The sequence below is a fragment of the Chiloscyllium plagiosum genome, chromosome 14 (genome assembly GCF_004010195.1).
Source record: "Chiloscyllium plagiosum isolate BGI_BamShark_2017 chromosome 14, ASM401019v2, whole genome shotgun sequence".
Lineage (NCBI taxonomy): Eukaryota > Metazoa > Chordata > Chondrichthyes > Orectolobiformes > Hemiscylliidae > Chiloscyllium > Chiloscyllium plagiosum.
This window is the reverse complement of record NC_057723.1, coordinates 36310856-36326886: the sequence shown is the minus strand read 5'-3', so window position 1 is coordinate 36326886 and position 16031 is coordinate 36310856. Positions and strand designations below refer to the sequence as shown.

The 16031-nt window shown below is 42.0% G+C and overlaps 1 protein-coding gene across 1 annotated transcript in view; it reads right to left on the bottom strand.

Moving 5' to 3' along the window:
- LOC122556993 (polycystic kidney disease 2-like 2 protein) overlaps positions 1-16031 on the bottom strand; it is a 74078-nt gene that overhangs the window by 41138 nt on the left and 16909 nt on the right. Inside the window, exon 6 of the mRNA XM_043704225.1 lies at positions 7823-8051. Coding sequence (XP_043560160.1) covers positions 7823-8051 — 229 coding nt within the window. The remainder of the gene's footprint in view (positions 1-7822; positions 8052-16031) is intronic.

The following is a 16031-nucleotide window of genomic DNA, read 5'->3' as shown; positions in this document are numbered from 1 at the left end:
AGAATTTTCTTTCATGTTATCATTGTTACTTAGAGAACCTATCAAAATATTCTGGATCAGTAAATAGAAAAGAAATACTGTCAATTGTATAAGGAGTTTGGATGAACTAGTAAAAGTATTTAAAACAAAAAGGGTATTTGTACATGGTAGATACAAGGATTTTGGTGGGGAAACCAGAACTAGAGGGCACAGTTTTAAAATTAAAACCAGGCCATTTAGAAATGAAGTCGGAAAGCTCTGAACTGTAGAACTCAAGGCACAGGTTGTGTCATAGAGTCATAGAGATGTACAGCACAGAAACAGACCCTTCGGTCCAACTCGTCCATGCTGATCAAAAGTTGCCTAACCAATGTCCTGTACAGCTACAACATGACCTCCCAACTCCTATACTCACTGCTCTGTCAAATAAAGGAAAGCATACCAAACACCTTCTTCACTATCCTATCTACCTGTGACTCCACTTTCAAGGAACTATGAAGCTATACTCCAAGGTCTCTTTGTTCAGCAACACTCCCCAGGACCTTACCACTATGTGTACAAGTCCTGCTCTGATTTTCCTTTCCAAAATGCAGCATTTCAAATTTATCTAAATTAAATTCTTCTGCCGCTCAGCCTATTGGCCCATCTGATCAAGATCCGAGTCTCCAGTCTGAAAAGCAACCCTCCACCATCACCCTTTGTCTTCTACTTTCAAGCTAGTTCTGTAGCCAAATGGTTAGTTCTCCTGGTATTCCATGAGATCTAACCTTGCTAACCAGTCTACCATGGGGACCTTGTTGAACAACTTGCTGAAATCCATATAAATCACATCCACCAATCTGTCCTCTTTGTTACTTCTTCAAAAAATTCAATCAAGTTCATGAGACATGATTTACCACAAAACCATGCTGACTATCCCTAATCAGTCCTTGCCTTTCCAAATGCATGTACCTCCTGTCCCTCAGGACTCCCACAAACAACTTGCCCATCACCAATGTCAGGCTCACTGGTTTATAGTTCCTGAGCTTATCCTTACCATCTTTCTTAAATAGTGACACCATGTTAGCCAATCTCCAGTGACTATTGATGATACAAATATCTCAGCAAGGGGCCCAGCAATCACTTCACTAGCTTCCCACAGAGTTCTGAGGTACACCTGATCAGGTCCTGACAATTTATCCACTTTTATAAATGTTAAGACATTCAGCACTTCCTCCTCTGTAATATGGACATTTTTCAAAATGTTACCATCTATTTCCCCATATTCTATATCTTCGATGTCCTTCTCCACAGTAAATACTGACGCAAAATACTCATCTACTATCTCCCCCATCTCCTGTGGTTCTACACAAAGGCCACCTTGCTGATCTTTGAGGGGCTCTATTCTCTCCCTAGTTATCCTTTTATTCTTAATGTATTCATAAAATTCCATTGGATTCTCCTTAACCCTATTTGCTAAAGTTATCACATGTCCCTTTTTGCCCTCCTGATTTCCCTCTTAAGTACAGCCTTTATACTCTTCTCAGCATTCATTCGATCTCTGCTGTCTATAACTGACATATGCTTCCTTCTTTTTGTTAACCAACACCTCAATTTCTCTAGTCATCTGGGATTCCTTACACCTACCAGCCTTTCCTTTCACCCTAACAGGAATACAGTGTCTCTAGATTCTCATCTCATTTTTGAAGGCTTCCCAATTTCCAGCCATCCTTTTACCTGTGAACATCTGCCCCCAATCAACGTTTGAAAGTTCTTGCCTAATACCATCAAAATTGGCATTCCTCCAATTTAGAACTTCAACTTTTAGATCCAATCTAACCTTTTCCATCACTGTTTAAAAATTGATAGAATTATGGTCACTGGCCCCAAAGTGCCCCCCCCCACTGACACCTCAGTCACCCACCCTGCCTTATTTCTCAAGAGTAGGTCAAGTTTTGCAGCTTATGTAGTAGATACATCCACATTTTGTCTCGTGATTACTTGGTACTGTACATACTATTTTAGCTTAAATAAATCCATCAGTGATTTTCAAATTAATGGATTCCATCTACCTCATTTATTTATATTTAGATAGCACAAGAATATTATTACATGTTACACAGCGAGGATTTTATTTTCTTTAAAAGAAACAGAAGAGATGAAACCAGCCTTACAAAGTTGAAAGTAAATGGGAGTAGCAACGAACAAAAGAAAACAGCAATCCAGAAGTTCCCACAGTAAACGCCAGAAAGTAAGATTTGTCTGCAAACCATGAGTATCACCAAGACGTCCACATTCATGCAGGCATCCAGCTGATATAAACCTGCCCCATCTAAAGACCACTTTAGATTTAAACAACAGTAGAGAGTCAACACAATAGTGAACTAAGAGAAACAATGCTGAACTTCAAACAACAATGAAAAAAAAAGTGACTGCATTTGGGAACAGTACATAGCCAACAGAACAAGGCCTAAAACCAGCTTCAAACCAAAACATTAGAAAAGGAACATGAAGTACAGTACTGAAAGCACAGCAGGATGAACACCTAATCCTCCAATTTGCACTGGGAAGCTATGAATCTCCATTGGAGTTAACGGTTTTAAACAAAGAATGCAGCTCTACTTTATTGAACAAGCAATTGGAGAACCAATTAGGCAATAACATAGTGCTAGCAGTTGGTAATGAGGGGATGAGGGCTTCAGTTAGCTCAGTTGTCTGGAGATAATTTGCTATGTAGAGAGATGCCAACAGCAGAGGTTCAATTTCCAAACTGGCTGAAGTTATCATGAAGATCTCAACTTCTCAACCTTGCCTGAGGCATGGTGATCCTCAGGTTAAACTCACCACCAGTCGTGCCTCTCTAATGTGAGAGCAGGCCTATGGTCTTCTAGGATTATGGTGATTTTATAAATGAGAGGTTGCACAATGTTCAATCTTGGGCTCAACTGAGAGAAGTTGGATAGATCTGGAAAATGCTAGGTCAACGTGTAAAATCAACTTTAAAATTTGATTTGTGTCTTGCAAGCAAAAGTCACAGGATTCAATAGATCATTTTGCCAGGACATGACACAACAAGGGCAATGAGTACAACTTTTCAGAGGCTAAACCATCAGAGCTGATCTAGAGGTTGGACGGTGTCAGAACGAGGTGATACCAGACGAAGGAGGAGTGCAGGCTCAAATATTGGAAGAGCACCCTTGTCTTTTTTGAAAACCAATACGATGGGATCTTTCACATAATGAAATAGGAAATACAAAAAAAACTCAGCAAGTCAGCTGGGCATTTCTGACAATTTTTAATTTATTTTTATTTCAGTTTTCCATCATTTGCTGTATTTTGCTTTAGCAGGAGATAAAACCAACTGTATAATGCTGGTGCTTTGTAGTAGTGACACAAGTGTGTTAGCCACTAACAGGTTCTACAACACAGGGATAGCAAGCAAAACCAAACCAGCCTCACTATCATTGTTTTAATTTCACTTGCTGCGAATCCATTCAATGACTCTCAAATTTGCTTAATTATTCCTAACGAAGCTTTACAAATAGCAGATCTTGGGCACTAAGTTCATAATTTAAACAACAATTAACAATTCATTCTTAATAATTTAACTTACATAGCACTCAGATAAGCAACAAGTCCCACCTGTCAATTTTCCTTCCCACCTATCCGCTCCACCCTCCTTTCCAATCGATCACCTTTACCCGTTCCTCCATCCACCTATTGCACTCCCAGCTACCTTCTCTGCAGCCCCAACCTCCTCCCATTTATCTCTCCAACCCCGAGGCTTCCAGCCTTATTCCTCATGAAGGCCTCTTGCCCGAAACGTCGATTCTCCTGCTCCTCGGACATTGTATGACCTGCTGAGCTTTTCCAGCACCACTCTAATCTTGACTCTAATCTCCAGCATCTGCAGTCCTCACTTTTGCCCAATCTAATTAATGTCTACAATCTAAGCCCAATCTCTTTGATCATAATCCTCCCTGATATCAGTGACAGATACTGTTAAGGGATAAAATAATAAAAATGAATTATAACTTGCCAGTTCAAAAACCATTTCAACAATGAATACCAGACCTTGATGAAATCTTTGGATGCTAGGTTGTGTAACAGACATGTTATATCTTGCTGTCACCAGTCGATGCAAACAGCCTGTGCACACTTCCAAAGTTACTCATCCAAATCTTACAGACTGGGGTTCTCTGCTCAGAACATTCAACAGGTCGATAGCTAGAGTAAATCCAGAGAGAGATCAAAGCAAAAGCAGCACATCTGGAAACTTTCAAAACACAAACTGCCTGCTGCTCCAAACCCAGTCAGAAGCACTTCACTCTTAGTGTTCTCTTTCTCCTTCAACATTCTCTGTGATTGGCTGGACTGCACCTTCCTTCTTTGTTGACCAATTCAGCATCAAACCGGCCCTGAGCAGAGCAACATCTCAGTGCTGAATCATCTGCAGTGTTCTTAGAGCAGTAATTAACCTGCATTACCGTTCCAAGCCAGTTCTCCACGGTAAACATCTGTCCTTATTCTCTCCTTTTTCTTCAGAATCAAGTTGCTGTTCAAACTTTAACATTCTATTCTCAAACTTCACCTCACAGCTCCTAACCAAAAATGTAAAATAAAATAAAAATAGAGAAGGTCTCAACCCCGCCAAAAAGACATCTGCCTATCGTACAAATGAATAATGGGCTATATGAATTTCAGTGCAATTTGATGTCAGGCATATAGATGATACAAACCAAAGACTGGCAGCTCGTATCAAAAAAGTATATATCTTCAGCTGTTTGCAACAAGAAATGTACAGACAGCATCTAATCATTTTGAGTTAATGAAGTTTGTAACAGGGTCCGAGATCAGATGTGATTCTGCAATTGAACAAAATTTTGCTGGATTATCCTGACTACTGGGGCAAGAGGGGGGACTGTCGCTATATGTTTGCAAGGCCCTTCCAAACGCACAGGTCTGTTCGTCTTTCTACTTATTTCTGTGTCTACAAGGAAGGTGACATTGTTGACATACTTCACAAATGTTACCAATGCAAGAGTACAAGAATTTATAATGTTACACAGCATGCTGTACACATTATTACCAACTAGTCAAGGGTAAGATCCTCACCAAAAGAATTAACATGCATATTGAGCACACTAAGCTTTCGTAAAGCAGGGACAGATTTCTGTAGCAAGTGAAACAATAAAGATACCAAGAGTGCAGCTAAGGAGATGGAGACCTAGGTTAAGCTGAAATATCAGACTGCTCAGCCTAGAAAAGCACACTTTTTATGAACCAAGGCAAACAAACCAGCTGCCGGAACCAACGCTGTGCGAGTTCATGGCACACTTCTGGGAAACAAATCAAATAAATATTTTGTGTCTGAAAAAAATGACTGACACTGACTTATGCTGTTATTTACAGATAGAAAGAATATGTGATGTGCCAGTTTTAACTCAACAGAATAAGTGACAGCCAATCACTTGTTCATTTTTCAGGGCAATGCCCTTACCAATCAGAGTTGACCTCCTGGATTAAAATTTAAACAACACTTGTTCGTTAACTGTCAATTGTTATTAACAGTTGCATTCTCCATGGCAATGCCTCTACTAATCAGATATCACTTGCTAGGAATGTGGATTTTCTTCTTTTTTGATATTCTTGTGCATTGTCTTGATGAGTCCATGATGAAAAATGTTTCTCTTCAGCAATATTCAAGTTCTATACTATCAAATCATTATTTGTTTCATTTTTACTGAAACTGTAAAATGTCTGAATTATGTCTATTGACGTTCACCTGTGGCCACAGTATGGAATTAGATAGCAAAGAGAGTCTAGATTTAGAATATTTAGTTGTATCTGAGATAGTAAATAAGTTGGCATCTGGCATTTGAAGAAGAGAAATTCTGAGGGATCTTGTTGTGTCATAATGAATCTGCAATGACAGTATTCCTGAGAACTAACCTGTAAAAACCTTCAGCTTTCCTCAACAATTTTTAGGATCAGGATTGAAAGGATCGACACGTTACCTGTCTATATTGTTTGAATACTGCTTAACGATACTGCTTTGTCTGAACTTGATCGAGCTCAATAACAAATTAGCTTAAAACCATGTCTGGAATTGGTTTCAAGTAGTCTTACACAATTTAGAACAACAACCTTTTGACTTACAACTGAAGGAACCACTATGGAGACTAAAAGAAAAAGTTAACAATATACCACCAGAAGACGAGGAAGGATTGTAGTGGCTTAGAAACAAAGTTAATGAAATAAATGAGAAAGCAACACCAACAAATCACAATTCCAACACAGCAAGGTATAAAACCATAAGCCTTTAAGATATAGGAGCAGAATTAGACCACCCAGCCCATCTAGTCTACTTCTCTATTCAATCATGCCTGATAAGTTTCTCAATCCCATTCCCCTGCTCTCGTAACCCTTGATCCCTTTAATAATCATGAAACTATCTCGGTCTTAAATATACTTAATTACTTGGGCTACATAGCCCTCTATGGCAATGAAATCCACAGATTCACAACCCTATGGCTGAAGAAATTCCTCATTTCAATTCAAAAGGGTTGTCTCTTCACTTTGAGGCTAGCCCTTGGGTCCGTGACTCTCCTACTAATGGAAACATCTTGCCCACACCCCTCTATCCAGGCCTCTCAGTATTCTGTAAATTTCAATGAGAATTCCCCCCCTCCTCATTCTTCTGAACTCCAAGTACAGCCCATAATCCTCAACTGCTCTTAATATGACAAACCTTTCATCCCTGGGATCATTTTTGTAAACTTTATCTAAGAAGATACCCTTTATATGATTGGAAAGGCGATAAGTGGAATAAGGGTCAACTAAAGGCAGTCTCCAGATGAATGGGTTTTGCTTTTGAGTCCAATCTCAAGTCGAGTTGGAACACAATGCAGGACAATATAAATAGCTGTTTGTCAGTATGAGGAAACATTGGCATGTTTGATCTTCAAAATTAATAATATAGCCCCTTTATGGGATAACGTTGGTAAGTGTGAGCATTTATAAATTAGATGTTCATAAATCCAGGGGCCTCTTGTAAACCTTCACTCTAATAATGGCTGCTCATTATATGTGAAAGGACTTGTGTCATTGTGATATACTCAGATCACATGAAACTGGGGCTTGACGTTCCAGAGCTGTTGACTTCTACCATATTTTGTATTTAGTAATGTTCAATGGCCTGTTCACATTCATTCCCTTGACAGTAGTCCGAATCTCACTGCAGTGCATATCTACAACTCATCCATGTTGCTTTAGTGATTTCTTTGATCTGGAGGAAGTGTGTGGAGTTAAGAACTAAGTTGCTCAAAGTGAGAATTATTTCAACTAGGGAGCAAAGGAAGATTATTTGCATTAATGCTGAACTGTGGGGAAGTACAGGTCCAAAAACCCATCCTGAGGAAGGAAGGTGAAATGGATTGACTGCATCCATTGTGGAGAGGCAACAATTGAATTGGGCCTGTGTCAGAAGGATCATGGATATAGGTCAATAGATATTGTACAGATGGGAAATAGCAAATTCAAGGGAACGGGTAATTAGTTTGGCAGGAACAAGCTGAAATAATTCCTCTTTGCTTATCATGAGGAGGCAGCAGAGGTAGAAACAGGCTTTGCAAATCAGAGACATACATGGATAAACTCTTTTCCACTATTCCTCTCTGTTAAATTTCATGTATGTAAAATCCCAATTGATTATAGACCGTAAATTCTTAATGTTATACAGCAATAAAGGAGGTAATGGCATAAGAAAAGGCATTTCTGTTTCCAGTGATATTCTCACATAAAAGGAGCTAACTTAAAGCACATTATGTAAACAGTCTCTTTCATATTCATAAATTGTACTGACCAGCACAATTAAAAAATCCAAACAATTCCAAAAGTTCTTGAAGTATGCCATCCTGTAAGACTGAAGGGCTATGATTTCTTGGAGCAAATAGTTGCAGATAAAGAAACAGAAGATAATTTCACAGGCAGCTAGAAAGTAATCGAAGTTCGAAACATATCGTAGGAGTTTGACTGTGAAAAGTTCGGAGGAAGGGATAGCTCCACCAGTTGCTGGAAATTCCACCAACAACCTGGAATAGAAACAAGTTAAAAGAACTAAAAGAATCATTCCAGAAGAATTTATAACAAGTTTTACTCGTTGGAAAATTAAATTTATAACATTTCTATAACACAAATACAACTCTCATCACTTTAATTGAGCCTTTTGCACACTACAACTCAATATTGGGATTCACTCTTGTTATATACAAGTCGTCCTCACTTAACATTTGTTTCCCTCTGGTAATTGTTACTTTAAGTGAAATGACTAAGTCATTCCCATAGGAATCAATGTTAAAACTGGTGTTAGGTTCCTGTGGGCATTTTCTTGCCTGGTAAAGTCCAATATACACATTGAAATACTGTCACTGACGTGCAGCATTGTATATTCCTTGTTAAAGTAACTTACAAAACAAATCAAATCACTGAATACACGTTTGTTGTGCCTATGCCAAAGTAATGAAGTGGTGTACAGTAAAGTCCCCACTATCCAGCACCCAAACATTCAGAACTCTCATGCAACTGGCAATTGGAATGGCTCCTCCCTACTACACGCAGTACAATGGTCTGAGGTTCAGAACTGCAAACTCTTGAAGATCTTACCAAAGCAGATCAACTGACTTATCGATAAGCACAGAATTGTCCATTGCAGACAGGTAAACTGACCTTATCTTGATCACTAAAAAATAGTCGAAGAGTATAGAAAAGCAAAGCCAGTCAGGTAGCATTGAGGAGCAGGAGTATTGATGTTTCGAGCATACACTCTTCATCAGGAATGAGGGGGTGGCCCAAGGCGGGTGAGAGATACATGGGAGGGGGGGGGAAGATAGCTGGGAAAGCGATACATAGATGGAGGTGGGGGTGAATAGGGTGGAATGGATAGGTGCGAAGGAAAAAGGTAGGACAGTTCAAGAGGGCGGTGCTGACTTGGAAGGTTGGATCTGGGATAAGGTGGGGGAGAGGAAATTGGTGAAATCCGCATTGATCCTATATGGCTGGAGGGTCCCAAGGCGGAAGATGAAGTGTCCTTTCTCCAGGCGTCGGGTGGCTAGTGTTTGGCGGTAGAGGACGCCCAGAACTTGAATGTCCTTGGTAATGTGGGAAGGGGAGTTAAAGTGTTCGGCCACAGGGTGGTGGGGTGTTTAGTGCATGCGTCTGAGAGATGTTCTCTGAAACGTTCCCCAAGTTGGCCTCCTGTCTCCCCAACATAGAGGAGATCATGATGAGAGTACCAGACACAGTAGGTGACTTGTGTGGAAGTACAGGTAAATCTCTGTCAGATATGGAAGGATCAAAACCTGCGCCCAGACATCCCCCCTTATCTTCGTCCAAGGCCCCAAAGGATTGTTCCACATCTGACAGAGACTTACCTGTACTTCCACACATGTCATTTACTGTGTCCATTGCTCTTGATGTGGTCTCCTCTACATTGAGGAGGCCAACGTGTGGAACATTTCAGAGAACACCTCTGTGCCAATCAACCCCACCACCCTGTGGCCGAACACTTCAACTCCTCCTCCCACTCCACCAAGGACATGCAAGTCTTTGGCCTCCTCCACCACCAATCTCTAGCCATTTGATGCCTGGAGGAAGTATGCCTCATCTTCTGCCTTGGGACCCTTCAACCACACGGGATCAATGTGGATTTCATCAGTTTTCTCATTTCGTAACCCTCACTTATCCCAGATTCAACCTTTCAACTGGGCACTGCCCTCTTGAACTGTCCTACCTGTCCATCTTCCTTATCCGCACCACCCTCCTCTTCAACCCATCAACTTCACCCTCACCTTCATCTACCTATCGCCTTCCCAGCCACCTTCCACCAGCCCCACCCCCCTCCCATTTATCCCTCAGCCACCTAGGGCCACCCCCTCATTCCTGATGAAGAGCTAATGCTCAAAACATTGTTTCTCCTGCTGTTCAGATGCTGCCTAACTGGCTATGGTTAACCAGCACCATTCTCTTCAATTCTGATCCCCAGTATCTGCAGTCCTCACTTTCTCCTCACTACAAAAATACCCAGATTCAAATATAATGGTTAGTAACTTTGCAGATGACACCAAAATTGGTGGTGTAGTGGACAGTGAAGAAAGTTACATCAAAGTGATAATGAGATCTTGATCAGATTGGTTGAGGAGTGGCAAATGGAGTTTAGATAAACGTGAGGCGTTGCATTTTGGAAAGGCAAATCAGGGCACAACTTATACACTTAATGGTGAGGTCCTGGGGAGCACTGCCAAACAAAGCACCCTGGGATGCAGGTTCATAGCTCCTTGAAGGTGGAGTTGCAGGTAGTTAGGATAGTGAAGGTGTTTCTGGCCTTTATTGGTAAATGCATTGAGTATAGGAGTTGGGAGGTCATGATTAGATTAGATTTCCTACAGTGTGGAAACAGGCCCTTCAGCCCACCAAGTCCACACCGACCCGCCGAAGCGCAACCCACTCAGACCCATTGCCCTACATTTATCCCTTCACCTAACACTACGGGCAATTTAGCATGGCCAATTCACCTAACCTGCACAACTTTGGACTGTGGGAGGAAACCAGAGCACCCGGAGGAAACCCACGCAGACACGGGGAGAATGTGCAAACTTCACACAGTCAGTCGCCTGAGGCGGGAATTGAACCCGGTCTCTGGCGCTGAGAGGCAGCAGTGCTAACCACTGTACCACCGTGCCGCCCCAATATTGCAACTGTACAGGCTATTAGGCCATGTTGGAATACTGCATTCAATTCTGGTTACTCTGCTATAGGAAGGATATTGTTAAACCTGAAAGGGGGCAGAAAATTTGCAAGGATGTTGCCAGGGTTGGAGAGGCTGAATAGGCTAGGGCTGTTTTCCCTGGAGTGGAGAAGGTTGAGGGGTGACCTTATAGAGGTTTATAAAATCATGAATGGCATCAATAGGTTGAATAGCTTATTTTGCATATTCATCAACACGTTCCTGAAGAAGAGCTTATGCTCCAAACGTCGATTCTTCTGCTCATCATATGCTGCCTGAGCGGCTGTGCTTATCCAGGACCCCACCCTTGACTCTGAATAGCCTATTTTTCCAGGGTAGAGTCGTCCAAAATTAGAGTGCATAGGTTTAAGGTGACAGGGAACAATATAAAAGGGACTTCAGGGGCAACCTTTTCATGCAGAAGGTGGTACATGTATGGAATGAGCTGTCAGAGGAAATGGTGGAGGTTGGTACAGTTACAGCATTTAAAAGGCATCAGGATGGGTACATGAATAGGATGGGTTTAGAGGGATATGTGCCAAATGCTGACAAATGGAACTAGATTTATTGAGAATATGACTCGAAATTGAAACCTTTGGTTTGTGCTGCTCCCTCCCTTTCTCTTTTTAATCAAACTGTTCTCCTTTCTATTTCCTCAGGGATATGCCAGTTTAAAAGTTTTAATGCAACCTCAGCTGCCAGTGCAAATGGAATTTGGAAAAGGACAGGTGATTGAGTCCATAGTGGCAACAATACAATGTTTAAATTCCTTTCCCCTTAATGCCAAAAATCCTCTCAGCCAGTTTTTATTCACCAGTAAAGTTTCTCTTGTTTGCAAAATAAAAATTAACTTTTTTGTAACTGGTGCATGGCATTGTGTTTACTCCTTTAGTTAATGACGATGTAGGTTCACGCTTGCGATTTGTACTTCATTTTACTTAACATCTTCCTTGCCCTTTTTTAGGGAAGGAAACTAAGGGCCAACTTTAATAGGTTTTATCAAAAGGAGGTCTGTCTTCCCTTTTGTGCACAATGATTGTGAACTTAGCAGATGCGTTAAATGGTGTGAAAAATCTTGCTGATGGGATTTATGAGCAGTCCTGGCCACTCATTTTCAAATTGCACATTCATCTTGCAGCAGTGATAAGTCAAGTTCTCCCAGCCACCTCTACAACACCTCATACAGCTGGTTCATACATCCAGCAACAGCCCCTCACCCACTAAACCAACTCCCCATGCATGCCTGATTCTGGGAGGCTACTGGACATAGTACTGGACATGGCTGAAAATTATGTTCTTTTGGCAGAGTCCACATTGCGTTGAGCTTTTGGAGGTGTTTCCACCATGAGGCCTAACAAAATCTATCACCGTATCTTATGAAGCTCACTGCATAAACTACCTCCCCAGTCCCTTTGATACCTGTCACTTTTGAATCTGGCCCCAACTTCGAGTCATAGAGTCATAGAGATGTACAGCAGGGACCCTTTGGTCCAACCCGTCCATGCCGACTAGATATCCCAACCCAATCTAGTCTCACCTGCCAGCACCCAGCCCATATCCCTTCAAACCTTTCCTATTCATATACCCATCCAAATGCCTCTTAAATGTTGCAATTGTACCAGCCTCCATCACTTCTTCTGACAGCTCATTCCACACATGTACCACCCTCTGCGTGAAAAAGTTGCTCCTTAAGTCTCTTTTATATCTTTCCCCTCTCACCCTAAACCTATGCCCCCTAGTTCTGGACTCCCCAACCCCAGGGAAAAGACTTTGCCTATTTACCCTATCCATGCCCCTCATAATTTTGTAAACCTCTATAAGGTCACCCCTCAGCCTCCGTGCTCCAGGGAAAACAGCCCCAGCCTGTTCAGCCTCTCCCTACAGCTCAAATCCTCCAAACCTGCCAACATCCTTGTAAATCTTTTCTGAACCCTTTCAAGTTTCATAACATCTTTCCGATAGGAAGGAGACCAGAATTGTACGCAATATTCCAACAATGGCCCAACCAATGTCCTGAACAGCCGCAACATGACCTCCCAACTCCTGTACTCAATACTCTGACCAATAAAGGAAAGCATACCAAACACCTTCTTCACGATCCTATCTACCTGCGACTCCATTTTCAAGGAGCTATGAACCTGCACTCCAAGGGCTCTTTGTTCAGCAACACTCCCTAGGACCTTACCATTAAGTGTATAAGTCCTGCTAAGATTTGCTTTCCCAAAATGCAGCACCTGGCATTTATCTGAATTAAACTCCAGTTGTCACTTCTCAGCTCATTGGCCCATCTGATCAAGATCCTGTTGTAATCTGAGGTAACCCTCTTTGCTGTCCACTACACCTCCAATTTTGGTGTCATCTGCAAACTTACTAACTGTACCTCTTATGCTCGCATCCAAATCACTTAAATAAATGACAAAAAGTAGAGGACCCAGCACAGATCCTTGTGGCACTCCACTGGTCACAGGCCTCCAGTCTGAAAAACAATCCTCCACCATCACCCTCTGTCTCCTACCTTTGAGCCAGTTCTGTATCCAAATGGCTAGTTCTCTCTGTATTCCGTGAGATCTAACCTTGCTAATCAGTCTCCCATGGGGAACCTTGTTGAAGTCCATATAGATCACATCTACCGCTCTGCCCTCATCAATCCTCTTTGTTACTTCCTCAAAAAACTCAATCAAGTTTGTGAGTTTAATTTATTAGTCCTACCTTGTCCCTGCCTGCCCTGACTGTTTGACTCGCTTCTGTTCTCAACTGTACAGTCTCAGATTGATTTCTTTCCTCACTATCTCCCTGGGTCCCACCCCCCCACCTTACTAGTTTAAATCCTCCCGAGCTGCTCTAGCAAATTTCCCTGCCAGTATATTAGTCCCCTTCCAATTTAGGTGCAATCCGTCCTTCTTGTACAGGTCACTTCTACCCCAAAAGAGATTCCAATGATCCAAAAATGTGAATCCTTCTCCCATACACCAGCTCCTCAGCCATGTATTCATCTGCTCTATCCTTCTATTCCTGCCCTCACTAGCTCGTAGCACTGGGAGTAATCCAGATATTACTACTCTTGAGGACCTCCTTCTTCAATTTCTGCCTAACTCTCTGTAGTTTCCCTTCAGAATCTCAACCTTTTCCCTTCCTATGTTGTTGGTTCCAATGACCTCTTGCTGGCTCCTCTCCCCCGTGAGAACATTCTGCACCCTCTCTGAGACATCCTTGATCCTGGCACCAGGGATGCATCACACCATTCTGCTTTTTCACTGCTGGCCACAGAAACATCTATCTATATCTCTGACTAGAGAACCCCTAACACAATTGATCTCTTGGAACCCAACGTACCCCTCATTGCATAAGAGCCAGTCTCAATACCAGAAACTTGGCTGTTCGTGCTACGTTTCCCTGAGAATCTATCACCCCCTACATTTTCCAAAACAGCATACCTATTCGAAATGGGTATAGCCACAGAAGGCTCCTGCACTAGCTGCCTCCCTCTCTTACCTTTCCTGGAGTTAACCCATCTATGTGACTGTATCTGAGACGTTCCCACCTTCCTATATCTGCCATCCATTACATACTGTTGCTGTTGCAAATTCCTCATTGCTTCTAACTGCCTCTCCAACTGATCCATTCGAACTGATAAGATTCACAGCCAACAGCATTTATGGTAGATATAATCCGTAGTAACCCTTAAATTCTCTTTAAACTCCCACATCTGACAAGAAGCACATTTCACTCTATTAAAGGCCATTATTGCTCCTTTATAATCTAAAGACCCAGAAATTAATACCATCTTATTCCTCTACAATTAATAGTTATGGCTTATATTTTATGTTTAATCAAGAGACATATCGCCAAAAATATATAATCAAGATAGAACCCACTCTTCACACTACTGGAGATTCTCTGTAGGCCACACTTAAAACAATGATTAACTTATCTGATTCTGTGCTGTGAACTTCACCCAACAGATCCTCCAAGATCAGTTGTGAATTTCACTGTTTGTTAATTTTCCCAGATGCACTCCAATGTCCAATGATATATGAATTCAAACAGCAAAGGCACTAACTGTGCAGGTTCACTCTCTCTCTCTCTCTCCTGCAATGACCTCACCAGGTGCTTCCTTTGTCTGTTCTTCTCCCTTTTAAAACTGCTGTTGTTTTGACTTTGTTTTCCAAAAGTTCCAAAACAATGCAACAGCATATGAAACAGTAATTGCTGCTCCTGGAATTTGAGGAAATCACCTCCAGCACCTAAAGTATCTCAAAAAAGGAGCAGCTGTTACAGTCAGAAATTTTTCCCATCCTCCATCTTGGATTACCCAGAATCATGCACTTTTCCTGGAACAACTCACCAATCAGTGGATATTCACAGAAAGACCTGCATCCCTTGCAGCAGTGCCATCTTTGAAAGGCCAATGGGCATCTGGACACTCACTGGCAATCCAGTGTTGTCCCTCACCAACGACATCATGGCACAGCAGCCTTGAAGTCATGTTGCCAGGGTACATGGTCAACATTTCCTTGTACATACAACCTCATTGTCTCACACTGGTCACTGGTTAACTATCATACCACACGCTTTAACAGTCTGTACCTAGATCCCATCTGAACAGCATCTAATTCAGCAATAACCCGTCCCATTGCTTACTGTAGCCTTGCCGTTTATCACTGGCCGAACAGAAACATTACATACAGGCAAATAATTGAACAAATCCAAACATGATTTTTTTTTCCAGAAAGCAAAAGTGAATGCAAATAAAACCAATAGAGACCGATGTTCGCCCTGACAATGCAAACCAGATTGGTGCATCATGACCAATAAATCTTTTACGCTTCACAATGGTCTGCTGCACCAGCTCTCATTGATCAGAAATGGGTGTCAAAGTGGTTCTTGCTGGCTTGTAATGCCTGATGCCCCATGGACAAGGACAGCTTCATCCTCTCCAATGTCCTTATCCTCCTCCATGGAAGACTGATCCAGTTCCCCCCCCCCCCCCCTCCCAAAGCTCCTCTGCATCCAGAATATTGCCTAACTACCTGCTCCAATTGTGCAGAGCACAGTACACCAAGATAATGCAGCACACTCTGTCTGCACCGCACTACATGGTTCCCCAGTCCAAGCAGTGAAAGCACACCTGCAACAGCCACATCATCTGCTCCACCATGGGCAGTATTGTATCTGCACTGTGCATCGGTCAGTGGGTTGTATAGTGGTATCATGAGCCATGGTCATAATTGAGAGCTCTTGTCCCTAGCCTTAAAAGACATCTGGACCTTCAAACACAAAAGGAATAAGA